Genomic DNA, 13325 nt, shown 5'->3' with positions numbered 1-13325 from the left:
CAAAATGTAAATATGTAAAAAAATAAAGGGGGAAAGAAGAAAAAACATAATCTTCTCTTCTTTTCTGATTCTCATTTCCCGTAACATATAATTCACTCCTCGAGTTTGTTTTTTTCTCTTATGTTTCGACACGCGATTCTCGAATGTGGATTGCTTATTTTTTTTCTCTTCAAGTTTCGTGAATTATTAGAATGGAGTTGAATTTATCAAATTGAAACAATGAATGATATTAACATTTTAGGCTCTTTTTCTATTATTATTTGTGAATTTGAATGAAATTAATTTGATTAAAATAATAATAATAATAATGATATATATATACACACACTTAATAATACAGCATATTTCAACATATTGAAATTTTCAATTTTTAGAGAAACGACATGTCAACGTGTTATATCGTGTCATGTCATATGTCAATGTTGGTGTTACTTAACTCTTTTCTCCTTGTCTTATTAGGCATGACCTCCAAATCCCCCCACCCCCACCAAACTGCTAGCATCAACATTTGGAAGAAAAGGAAAATGAAGAAATAACATAGATAGGGAAAATAAAAGAGGAGAAATTATTTAAGGGGAAAAGGCATCATTAGCCATTGAAAATGGTAAGCATTAATGTGGCATCTTTCAAAATCGAGCATTTGAAATTACTTGCCCATTAAGATGGCATCCTTTCAAATATAGTAGTTTAAGTTGGAGTAATTACACCAAACAAATTTGGTGAACCTTTTTCTTTCATAAGCAACTTGATCCTTCATTGATTTGATGATCAGTGAAAGAGTGAATTGTTAAAATCCTTAAATTATGGATGGATAAGATTGTTTGTTATATATGTTAATTTCCCTTTGATTTACTTCCTAATAAAGATAATCTTGATCCTAATAATAGAAGAGACTTTGAATATCGAGAATTTCCCACTTGTAAAAAAGAAGAAGAAGGAATTGCTAGTTCCTTTATTGATCCTAGAAATAGCCTAGGTAAGTCGATTCGGTCTCAGGTTTGGGTGGACTGTTTCTTAGTTCCACAAACTGGGAATTGACCCTACAAGGTCTGATTTCATATTCTAGGGTGGGAACCAACCCACCCTAGATTCAATCACCCCTAGTTGCTTGATTAGAAATTCAAAATGATAAACTGATGGGTTGTATTTGAGTCGAGTTCAATCAGTTTGATCCGGAACTTACCAGCCTCTTGTTATTTTCCATTACTACTGGCTAATATGACAATTAAAAAAGTAGTGACCATCATCATACTTTACTTAGGAACTATCATTATGAATTTTTTGATGATTCAGAATCGACCTTGAATTTTAATGATTGAGCATTCATTATATTATTATAGTTCTTTCGTAGAAGTAATTGATCTTGTGTAAATAATCATATAAAACAAGTCATTTTCACGAATAAAAGGTGATAAAGAAATATCCAGTCTTACCTCACGAAGACTGTCCAGATTGTTTGGTTCGTGTTTGAGTTGGTCCGACTTAACTGGGCCCATACAATTGAATCACTTGAACAGGTAAGCAATTATCATATCATGCTTCGATTGAGGTTTTTTTCCAACTTGATCAAAATAAACAGAGCATGTTTGGATGATCTTTTTTCTTCGAAGTGAATGATCTGTTTAACTAACTCGACATGATGCGAGAAAACTGTGGAGTACGAGTCGACTCTTCGAGGGATTAGCAAGGTGGCTTCGACCTCGAGCAGACATTGTTCCATGTAAGAAGAAGATCTTCCCTGGGCGAAAGGGATCATCAGCCTAGAGGAACAAGATGAACTGCCGAAGCATGAAGTTTCTGCGCGGCGTGACCGATGATGTCTTGTGCTGCACCTAATTATAAATACCAACATTCCTAGGGCTTTCCTACAGCCAACGAGCCACGCATATTCTCTATCTCAAAAAGGTAAATGGGGGTAGACGTAAATGGGGAAGCTGCGCTTGTGGCCATTTCTGCGAGTGACGCTTTCTTGTAGGAATAAATCAACACTTCTACAAGTTTGCTGACTCTTGTGAAAGACGTTGGAAGCGTGTGCTCTCTTCCTGCGTCTTGGATGTATTCCACGACACTCCCCCGTCTACAAAAACGTATTTTTCTCTATTAAAGATAAAGGCATGAGCGATTCCATATACCGTATTGAAAACGCAAGTAAACTCGAGCACAGATCGTGTTAGAAAAATCGATCTACTTTCTTTTAGGCCGGCATGGAGAAGGTAGACCCATGAACAGACTTATATAGAAACTTGAAAATTCTCAGGAAGGATAGTGAAATTGAGTGAGATGTATAATGAGCAAACTATTTGTCACAAACATCACATGAAAGAACGGTGGTGCGATTAATCTTGTGTTAGAAAAATTGATATGCTCTCTTTCAAGCTAACATGGAGAAGATAGACTCATAAATAGATGTGTATGGACACTTGAAAATTCTATGAAAGAATAGCGAAATTGAATGAGATGTGTAATAAACGAATTATGTGTCATAGACATCATATGAAAGAACGGTGCTGCGATTGATCTGGTCGAGTTAGATGATCAAAACTCAAGCTGATTTTCAATTATTTTCTTTGTACATTTTTTTATTTCCCCATGAGCAAAAAGGTCCATAATAGGACGAGAAGTCATAGCACAATCAGCACATTAGGTAGGGCATGGGAGGTGACATTGACATACGAGATGCAGCTGCTACTGGACAGGGCCACTCACCTCTCTCCTCTTTTTATCTAATTTTTTCCTATTAAATAATTAGGCGACTATCGGCCGACTTTAAAAGCTAGATATCATTTTTTTTAAGGTACATGAAAACAACGACCTTATAATTCATGATTTTATAATGAATCAAGTGCCATTTCAATTAGCAGACGGCCACCGGCCCAAAAACATTAGTATGACCTCCCACTCTCGGAATTTCGAGATGCTTATCTTGTGAATATTGCTTCATGCGCATCTCAATCATTAATTGTAAGAGTCAGTCTAAATTTTTCGCATTATCCAGGTGTTAATCCCCTATGGTTATTAGGACATGACACTAGCTAGTGCAAGACAGCCAATTTCGAGAGAACCGATAATTATTGAAAGACGTTCCTATTTCGTTTTAAATATAATAATAAGAAAAAAGGCTTTATAATGTGAAGGATACGATCCCTTTCGATTTTTAATTGTACATAAGAAAAGCTGTGTGGGCAAATTAAAAAAGAATACATGGGAAGAGAAAAATCGTATTCTCTCATAACGATGTATGGGCAACGTAAGTTGACGTATCTGTAGTGTATTGAAAAAATTAAGAGAAAAAAGAAGGATAGGTCTATGGATAGATCTGATGTAGATTCACATATTGATGAAGGGATATGACGAAGAAGCTGGGACCTTACCTCCCAAAAAGCACCAGCATCAAATACTTCCGATATCCTTTTTTTCTTGAACAATTTGCATGTAATTAAGAAAAAAAAAACGAATCTAGCCATCTATAAAATTGAAAGTTGCCATCGAATTTTGCAAATGGGAAAGGTGCCAGCCAAATTACCATACGAGCAAAAAATCTTATCCGATTCTTCTCTTTTGGGGACCGATAAAATCGAATGTTGAGTAGAAGATATCTCTCCATCCTGGCGAGAGGCGGGAGAGATGAAACGGGCATAAAAACAAAGAAGAAGATAAAGAGGGGGCAATGCACAACCCAAAAAAATAAAAATAAAAATAAAAAAAATGAAAAAGCGGAGAGCGACGACGCCGCAGCGTGATGGCCGTCATTGACTTTAACCCTCGACACGCATCCGGACAAAAAAAAAATATAATATACGCTCTCTCTCCATCTCTCTCTGCACAGGCACACCACCAGCTTCCCTCGAAAGGACCTCGATTTCCCTTGTTTTCTTACCCTTGCAGTTCGCGCATATCTCTCTCTCAGATCGTCCTCGTACCTCTGCCGTCTTCGACGCCTTCACTGGCTCGCCGGCGGCGGCGATGGCCCACCGGAAGGTCCTCTCCGCCGAAGCCCCCACGGCGTGGGACTCCACCTGCCTGAGCTCCTGCGACTCCTGCCCGAGCTACTGCGGCTCGTCCTGCTGCTACGTGTACTCCTCCCCCCCGCCCCCCGTTTCGCCCTACTTGCCTCCGGTTCCGTCCCGCACGCCTGGCTCCGACCGCGGAGGAGGGTCCAGCGCCTTGCCGCCCGCCGTCATCGTCGTCATCGCCCTCCTGGGCGGCATCTTCCTCCTCGTCAGCTACTACTTCATCATAGCCAAGTCCTGCCTCATCCGCCGGCGGGGCCGATCCCGCGGCCGCACGCCCCCGGACGGCGGCGAGGGAGGCGGGAGCTGGGAGGAGGAGTTCGTGGAGGAGGGCCGCGTGGACCACCCGATATGGTACATCCGGACGGTGGGGCTGAGCCCCGCGGCGATCAGCGCGATCGCGGAGTACGAGTACCGGAAGGGCGAGGGCCTGGTCGAAGGGAGCGACTGCACGGTGTGCCTGAGCGAGTTCAGCGACGGCGAGGCGCTGAGGATTTTGCCCAAGTGCGGCCATGCCTTCCACGTCCCCTGCATCGACGCGTGGCTGAGGTCGCACACCAACTGCCCCCTCTGTCGCGCGGCGATCGTCGTCCCCGTCCAGCTCCCCCTCCCTCCTCCCGAGCGTCTCTCCCAGCGCCTCGACGGCGGCGGCGGCGGCGGCGGCGGCGATCGCGCGGCGGGCGCCGTCGTCGGCGGAGGCGAAAACAGCAATGGAGCTGGAGCAGGGGAAGGAGTCGAACCCGGAGAACCCAACGGCGGTGGATTGCCGAAGGAGATTGAGGAGGTCAGTGGTCAGAACGGTCAACTGGGTTTGGTGGTCATGGAGGAAGAGGAAGGGGTTGTTCCGGTGAGAAGGTCGTTTTCGGTGGATTCTCCATTTCTGGTGATCGAATTCCCCGGAGGTTCGGAACCCGAATCGTCCAACGCGAACACGAGCGAGGCGAGACGGATCGACGAATCTCAATCCTCGGCGGATCGTGCCGGCACAAGCTCTCGACCCGCAGGGAGGTCGCAATCATGGAGCGGGAGGCTTTTCATGCCGAGACCCAACAGTAACAGCCGGAACTCGTCAAACTCGAATCTTTCCCGGTAATTCCGACCGCCCCTGCTTTTTACTCTTCTGGGTTTTTCTTCCAAGTTCGATTGGAGAGCACAGAGATATCTGCAACCCCGTCGAGAATCGCGGGTTCGTCCCTACTGATCAATTCACGAGACGACGCTTAGCTGAGAAATGACCCCAGTATCTGATCCATTGCGCCGGGGTTTTTTTTTTAGTACCTTGAGAACGAAACAGAGAACTGGAAATTCATTTTCACTTATATGGCTATACGATGATTAAACTTAAAGAGATGGAATAGACAGAAGTAAACATGTTAATCATTCTCTCTGACTCCCGTCTTCCCTCCCCGCGAGGAAGACGAAGTTCCTGGTTTTTTCCAAAGACTTTTTTCGAGTCCGTGGAAGCGAAAAGTGACGAGATGTTTCGAAAGTTCGAGACTTTGAACTCGCTGATCCTATCGATTTCAGTGCTCTTTGGGAAGATTTCCTGCTCTGAAATGTGGGATTTCTGGGAGCTTTTTGGCAGCATATCGTATTGGAAGAGCCACTAGAATCTAACGCTGGCATATGCAAAGGGCCTCCCGAAGTTTGCACATCAACGCATATGAAATGTTGGCCCGGTATGTATTAACTTGCCGTGGGACGTAGTTTTTCCAACTTAGCGTAAGAGTGACTTGCCAGTGCTACTCGAGAATCGAAGGCACGATGTCCGGAGGGTCGACACATTTTTATTTATTTTTTTTTTTTGGGATCAAAAGTAAATACTTCATTCATACTTCAGGATCTCAAAATGATATATGAGAGGTTCAAAACAAAACAAATTACAAACAGTACAATAGAATAATAAAAGCACAATCTGCTACAATAGTACGTGCTCTCATCCCACGAGAATGAATTTGTCTCGGCATCGAAATAGAATGAATGATGATCGATTACCGAATCTCAAATCATCTTAAGTGATGTGGGCATGCTGTAAATTCTATCTCCAATAGTAATGGCTTGCTCCACGAGTGGGTGGTGCATGCTTGTTTAGCGTTCTCAACAGATGGTTAACCCATTTTAATGTGATAATGTGTCCATTTCAATGGTAAATGAATGTGAGATGTGATACTACCATTGCGTTGTGATTCCTTGACATTGGAGCAAGATCCAATGTTAATTAGAGTATCTCTTGAGGAATTTATCATGAATTATGTGGAAAGGGTTCCGAGAGTCGTATCTGTATGTTCAATTGAAAGTTTTATCGTCAATTGTATTCTTATTCCATCTTTAACTATATACTCTTTTGTCTGAGTCCACGTTCAATAGGTTTCACCAGAATCTTCGTTCTAGTGTTTTCCCTCCCTTATAGTGTTTAAAATCCAATAGCAAGGATTCTTTTAGCGTGCATAAATCTTGACATGTGGAATTGATTCAAATTTCTTTACGAGTTTTTGTTTAACTAAAATAATTTTTTCGTTTCGATAAATGCGTAGGGAAAACAAATGAATATTCATCAAAAGTGCTTCATTACGGCAGTGACGGTGCAAACAGTTCGACGTCTTTTGTTGGTTTACAACTATAATTAAACCATATCATATAGGCAAAGTTCTCTTTTAAGATTCGACTTATGCCAGATAAATCATAGACTTTGAATTAGATGGGCGTCACTTAAAATCTTCATAGAGTTTGACTATAGTGTTGACATTAGGAAAATCTATGGTGCGCGTGTTATGACATGATCTTGGAGTGCGTTTCTTGCCGTATACGTATTTTATATTTCTTTTCGTAGGAAACACCTAAGATCACTCAAAATATATGTATAATACATGTGTATGGTATGTACGTATGTACGCATTGGCATTTAGGTTTCAATGCAATCTTTTCATAACTTGGGCAGGGTCGGGCCTAATGGCCTGCATAAACAAGTCCGCGAAGAAAATCATCATATTTCCCAGCGTCATCCGGCTAAGATTTTCTTCTTTTTTCTTGGAATCACGAGCAAAATTATGAACTTTTTTCTAGCATTATCCGATTCGGAAAATTCTCTGTGTCTTCTCAAAATGATAAGGATATTTCGGTGACTTGAATTCGAGCGCCCGACGACGACTTATTTGCCTAAACTTGGATGTGGATGCCACGTCGTGCTTAGCTGAAAGGAAAAATAACGGGCTGGAGTTCGGCCGGTCAACTTGTCCTTCCACAAAACAAAGAGAAGACAAGCTGCTCAGTTAGACTTTTCAATAGATTGGTAGTTTGATTGATTGAAAGTAGGTAATGACGTGTCTTTGTTTAGAAGAAATTTCATTTGTCAAGTAGCGATTTAAATCAAGATCGTAAAGAGGTTAGATGCCCTCTTTGTTTTTCAATAATTTAGATTGATGAGAATTGGCTCCTTAAAGGCTCATGACATATCCCAGAAGTCTCATGAACTAATTTGATTTAAATATTTGGCCCGTGGGCTTTTACCCAGAAAAAAATTTCACCCAATTGATGGGATTCAAGCGTGCATTTTCCATCTACTTAGCACAATGCTTTTTATTTTTATTTTCTCGACAAGGCTTTGCATTTTATTGATAAGGGATTTGCATCATTTCTCTGCCTCGATTTTATAAATGCATCATGATTTTGACCATTGTATAATCCTCGGCGTTTCTATTCATTACATGAAGATACACTTTACCGCTCTTAGCCAATTTGACACGCTCCGTGGGCTGTAATCTGATACGCTCCATGGGCTGTAATCTTACACATCACGAAGGATAGAAATCTCAAATGGGCATTTGCTTTTGAAGACTTTACCATTTTAAATCGGTAGATTTCATAAGGAGGATAGATCGTACCCCATTTGTGGCTCATCCTGTATAGATAGAAAGATACCATGGACTTGACTCTTGGGTTTAGCGATGGCTTGTGTAGCAAGTATAACTCTCATGACATGGTGAGCCTATTTTCTTCGGATCTATTTACTTTGGAAAACAACCAAATAGTTCTAAATATATTACGGTTGTACCAATTCAATCTCAAAATTTTCAATTGTATTAATTGAGTTCTAACCTTTTGATGATTTGCTAATAAAGTTTATCCAATAAATTGGCTGGAAATCGCTAACATGAATGCCGGCCATCCTACGTCGTATAACGAACGCTGATGTGGACAAATTCTATAATTTTTGATTTTTGAAATTTTTTGAAATTTTATTTATTTTTTCTTTTCTTTGCTTTTTTTCTAATTGTGGGATAGTGAAGGCCTAACGCCCTCACCTATGGTTGGCAAGGGCATGCAGGCCCTTGGCTGTGACGCCCTCACCTATGGCCAACAGTGGTTGGCTAGCAACCTCATTGGCTCAAAACTAGGAAAAAAAGAAAAGAAATGAAAGAAAACACCAAAAAACAAAAAATTAAGATTTTTTTTTTTTAAAATTGGACACATCGGCCATGTCATAGGACAACTAGAGTTCATGTTAGTGATTTTCAACAAAAATTGACAGGATAAACTACATTGGTAAATCGTCAAAATGTTTATAACTCAATTAACACAATTGAAATGTTTAGAACTGAAAAGCACAAGTGCGACTTATGAAAAGCCCGTGTAGAATGCGGCCATGCAATTGATATCAAACCCAAAATCTGGGTCCAAACTTAAAGAAATTTATGGCTCAAATCAGGTCATGACAATATACTTACTTATAAGGCCCAATCGATAGAAAGCCTAATAAGTTCATCTGACCATTTGGCCATTACTATGCAGTTGACTCACAAGACCCATCGATGGAATGACTGACTCATCGATCATAAATTTCCAATGGGCAAAGGCGAAGTGGAAGACATGACACATGTCGCGATCAATATGACTTCAAACATGCATTGAAGTTCAAGACTGAGTCATGGAGGATCTATCAACTACGAATAACCATGGTTGAGTATACAAATCATTCTTAGAGCTGCGCATAACTCGGGGCAATTAGAAATTCTTGTACAGGAGGATCAAAATGCATAAATGAATGACCTTTTTAAGATTTGAGCATCAATCATCAACAAACACACGAAGACACACAAACAATTATGACATCAAAAAGTACAAGGTGCACATCAAATTTTCAAAATGAGAAGATCATTCATAACATATCAATTTAAGGTTAATTTGAATTTGAAATATGAATTAGATTAGTATTCCTGAATTCAAACTTTTCCCAAATTACAAGAGTTTTCAAGTCGTATTTTGTATGTTTTTTTAACCTTCTCTGCACGGTCCAGTCATCTCATTCAGTAAACGAGCAAAGCATGGCATCCAAGAATGTAAACCATGTGTTCTGATTCAATAAAATTTTATACCACTTCCTTATCTGTTTCCATCTACTGTCTGCGCACTATTTCAATGCATACTAGGATCCATATATTGCTTAATCATCCACAGAGGTCGACGCAACTCCATTCGCCGCTCTCCTTGTCATTGATCAATCAATAGGCGCATTTTCCACCAAAACCTCCGCAGAAAGAGACAGAAAATGATAAAAGAATCGAAGCGGGAGGAATTCAAAACCTCGTGCGAAGCACTTCCAGGAATTGACAGGCACAGAGTCTTTCGCTGCGAATCGACAGCTCTTGCGTGAAAGAGCCATTGATGGCCTCGCCGAACATTTTCGGTTCATCAGATATCACCAAAGTCTCTCTCTCTCTCTAACTGGTCATTAATTGATATTGTCATGTTCTAGGATAAGTTCGACGTGGGTGGAGCCCAGGTAATGATACGTGTATCTAAGTTAGCATCACGGAAGGGGCGTTTCCAGTGATTTCGAGATCGTAAAGATTCTGATATATCCTTTTTTTTTCCTCCAAGGTGATGTCATTTGTATGTAAGTCAGCATCGGCAAATAGCTCTAACTTTTCCTTAGCTGTGGCTAGGTCTTAGGAAAACAAGGAAGCCAGCTCGTCTTGACAATAAAGAATGTTGCTGTAGATAATATTGTTATGGACATCCGCAGAACATCAGTTTATTGATAATGATTAGCTGACAATTGTAGAGACCACGCGTAAGAAGATAAGGTCTGATGAGCATGATAGTCGCAGGACTCATTAGCTCCTCGCCGGGTCCTTCTGGGATCAGTGCGCTGGGCTCTACTGGCTCTTCGCTCATTCCATCCGTTCGAGTGGGTTTTCACTAAGAAGTCTACCTACATTCCTATCCTCCCTCGTCTTCACCCGTACTTATTAAAGAAAACGAGTGATTAGCCCAACTTGGCAAGGGGATGAGTCAGAGCATTCCTAATAATCCATTGGAAGATCTTATCCCCTCTTGGCAAAACTTATTCGAGGAACAAGGCCTGATTGTCCTGGCCTAAAGATTTCCACCTACTGGGGTCTAGTCAACTTCTAGCAAGAGCAGCCGACTGATTACATTATTATAGTTGAGAATACTTTTAAGGCCCTTCGTCAATTCAACACCTAATCTATTGATAGTCCGAATGGCGTGTCAGACTATTTTTACCCTTTTTTTTTCATGTCTTAGATGCCTGTATGCGGTAGCGGCTGTATGACGCGCAATATCATGCTAACTTTGGTTGCAGGAGAAAATTACTAAAAGATTCTAAACTTAATTAATAGTTCTAAAATTTTTAATTAAGCTAATTTTATTCTAAACATTTTGATGATTTTCAATATATTTCTTCCAACCCATTTTGGTTGACAATTGCTTATGTAGGCATCGATTGTCTTAGGTGGCATGGCTATTACCGTGTATGTAATTTTGTATATTTCTAAAATTATATATATTTTCATTTATTTAATTTTTTTATTTTTTTTTTTTTTCCACTATGGGCATGCAAAGGTCATTGACTGACCCTCGCTAGCAACTGGTGAGAGCTAGTGGCTTTAGTTGGAATTCAGTAAAAAAAAAAAAAAAGGGAAAGAAAGAATTGAAAACAAATAAGAAATTTTTTAAAATAATTGCAAAAATTGTTGAGTAAATTACTCGGCCCTATTTCATGCCAAAATTAGTTGGAAGGATTATATTGCCATATCATCAAAAAATTTAAGACTGAATTGGCCAAATTAAAAGTTAAAGAATGAATTGTAAGGTAAATTTACGACTTTTTTTTTTAAAAATTATTCTTTTACATAAGTGCAATATTAGTTCTAAGCAGTTTGTCTTTTAACTTTTAGTCAGCATTGGTTGAGTTCTTAAACATATCTACTTCTATAGTCAATCTTTATTGTCGAAAAAAAAAAAAAAAAAAGGACCCTCCGTTTAAGACGGTTTGTTTGTGATTTTCTTGCGTTTGAATCTCTCTTATGGCCAAATTCAGATTTGATTAACGATAATTATATAAAAAATGATGTCTCAATTAATCAAATAAAAGGAATAAAACCTCAATTGATCAAGACGAAGTATTCGAGACATTGCATTCGTGTTAAATATTTTACATGCGTCACGTTCTTTTTAACCTCATAACTCTATGGACGATTGATTGAGAAGTTGATTGACCAAACTTAAAAGACGTTTAGTACTTAATTATTCAACTAGCAAATTCTCTACGTTGGCTAGCGTGTTGGGCCCGAATGAGCAACCGAGAGAGGGGCGAGGCTGAATTGCACTTTCGAGAAAATACAAACTAATTTTGCAGAACCAACCCCATGAAAATTTTACTTCTACGGATGAAGTGAACGGGCAATATAAATAACTCAAATTAAAGAGTTCAGGAAAAGAGGAAATGCAAAATGAGATTTATAAAGGTTCGGTTTGGGAATGCCTACTCCTCTCTTCCATTTCTAATGGCCTAACCCAGCCGAATTTCACTAGTTACACTTAAGAGTAAGATACTGCCCTTCTTACAAGTGTAGAGTCTACTACAATACAAAATCTAATTCCCTTCTACGGCAAACTGCTGTAGACTAAGTAACTAGTGGACCCTCCAATAGTCGGTTCACACGCCTTGTACACCCATCACAATAGACATTCTGTTCAAATTATAAACCATACCTCAAAAATTTATAAAAGGTCTCTCGACAATTTATCTCTTGCTTAAATAAATGCCTTTGCTCTATATACAACTACTACTCGTGTTTACAAATGGGCTTGTCTCTCTTAGTAACTCTTAAGAATAATATTCAAACAGGCATTGCAAGCTTATATTAGAAAATGGATTCAGAAACCTCTCAATAATGCTCAAAATCTCTTGTTTTTGTTCTTGTCAACTATATCGATTCTGGCCAATTTTTCGGCAATTTATGAAGCGCCAACATCGAACTTTGCTCTTGAATCATGTAATCGTCGTATCCATCTAATTCTTTATAATAGATAAAATCCCGACGACGTTGCTTTAATACGAGCAGTTGATAAGATCTTCCATCAACAGTAGGTTTTGATCATGCCATCTCACCAACCTATCGAACGTATTAGTCCCTGATTTCTGGCATAAACAATCTTGGAATATCATGCTTCATTTGTCGAGCCTCCAATCCAGGAACTCCAACGGTCGTAAAATCTATCTCATATGTTTACAGGTCGGACTGCTTTTGCGAGTTCGGATCTACACTGTTCCTTCTGCGGCTTTCCTGGACTTAGCGGAATTCGGCTCATACGCTTGTGGAATCAACGCCTGGCTTATGCGTCATCTGGAAATGAGCCTCCACACACCTGAATAAATGCACCAAATGCTCGGATTAAGTCTCTTTTTAATCACCGACCAAAAAAAAAAAAAAAAAAAAAGTCTCTTTTTTAATCATTAAAATCCTTTGAAAGTATTGTCCAACCTAGGGAGCCAGTTGCACGCCATGGTTCTCTCTCCTTTCCTCGTGTGAAATGAACATAAAACTAATGAAGCTTCGGAACACGTGGATTCACGCAGTTTACATAGGATATGCTTTCTAAATTTTCCTTGTGGGTCCGGGTTCTTGTTCTGGTCAACGGTTTGGATTGTCCGGCGGGGACCAGTGCCGGAAACTTCCGTGGTATTGACTGCCCAACTTCCGTTTACTCCGTGGTGTCCGTAATCCCCTTTCAATCACCATTCACCACGCTGTTCATTTGACAGATTCAAATTGTAGGCACATGGTTCTCTACTTAGGTTTTGTTCTGCGTTAATCTCCATTTTTGCCTTCTTTTCCTTTTTTGGCTACATAAGAAGTAGTTCCGGAGCAAAATTAAACATTGCAGAGTACACTTCCCTCTTTTCCTCCGTGTGCTTTCAGGAGTTTTCGGCTGTCGCGCTTTGCCAAACTGCTTAGCTTCAGTTCAGATGCTTACTTGGCCATGATATGTGCGCTATGATCTCATGTT

At 40.0% G+C, this 13325-nt stretch overlaps 1 protein-coding gene across 1 annotated transcript; it reads left to right on the top strand.

The window, feature by feature from the left end:
* The first annotated feature begins 3804 nt into the window (after nt 1–3804).
* Nucleotides 3805–5400, top strand: LOC104451206 (E3 ubiquitin-protein ligase Os04g0590900). Its single transcript, XM_010065921.3, has one exon. The coding sequence runs from the start codon at nt 3964–3966 to the stop codon at nt 5101–5103; it is 1140 nt and encodes a 379-aa protein (XP_010064223.2). The 5' UTR covers nt 3805–3963; the 3' UTR covers nt 5104–5400.
* Nucleotides 5401–13325: the final 7925 nt, after the last annotated feature.

This window comes from Eucalyptus grandis, chromosome 6, assembly GCF_016545825.1.
Source record: "Eucalyptus grandis isolate ANBG69807.140 chromosome 6, ASM1654582v1, whole genome shotgun sequence".
Lineage (NCBI taxonomy): Eukaryota > Viridiplantae > Streptophyta > Magnoliopsida > Myrtales > Myrtaceae > Eucalyptus > Eucalyptus grandis.
Note: the sequence above shows the minus strand (reverse complement) of the source record. Positions and strands in the feature narration are given on the sequence as shown.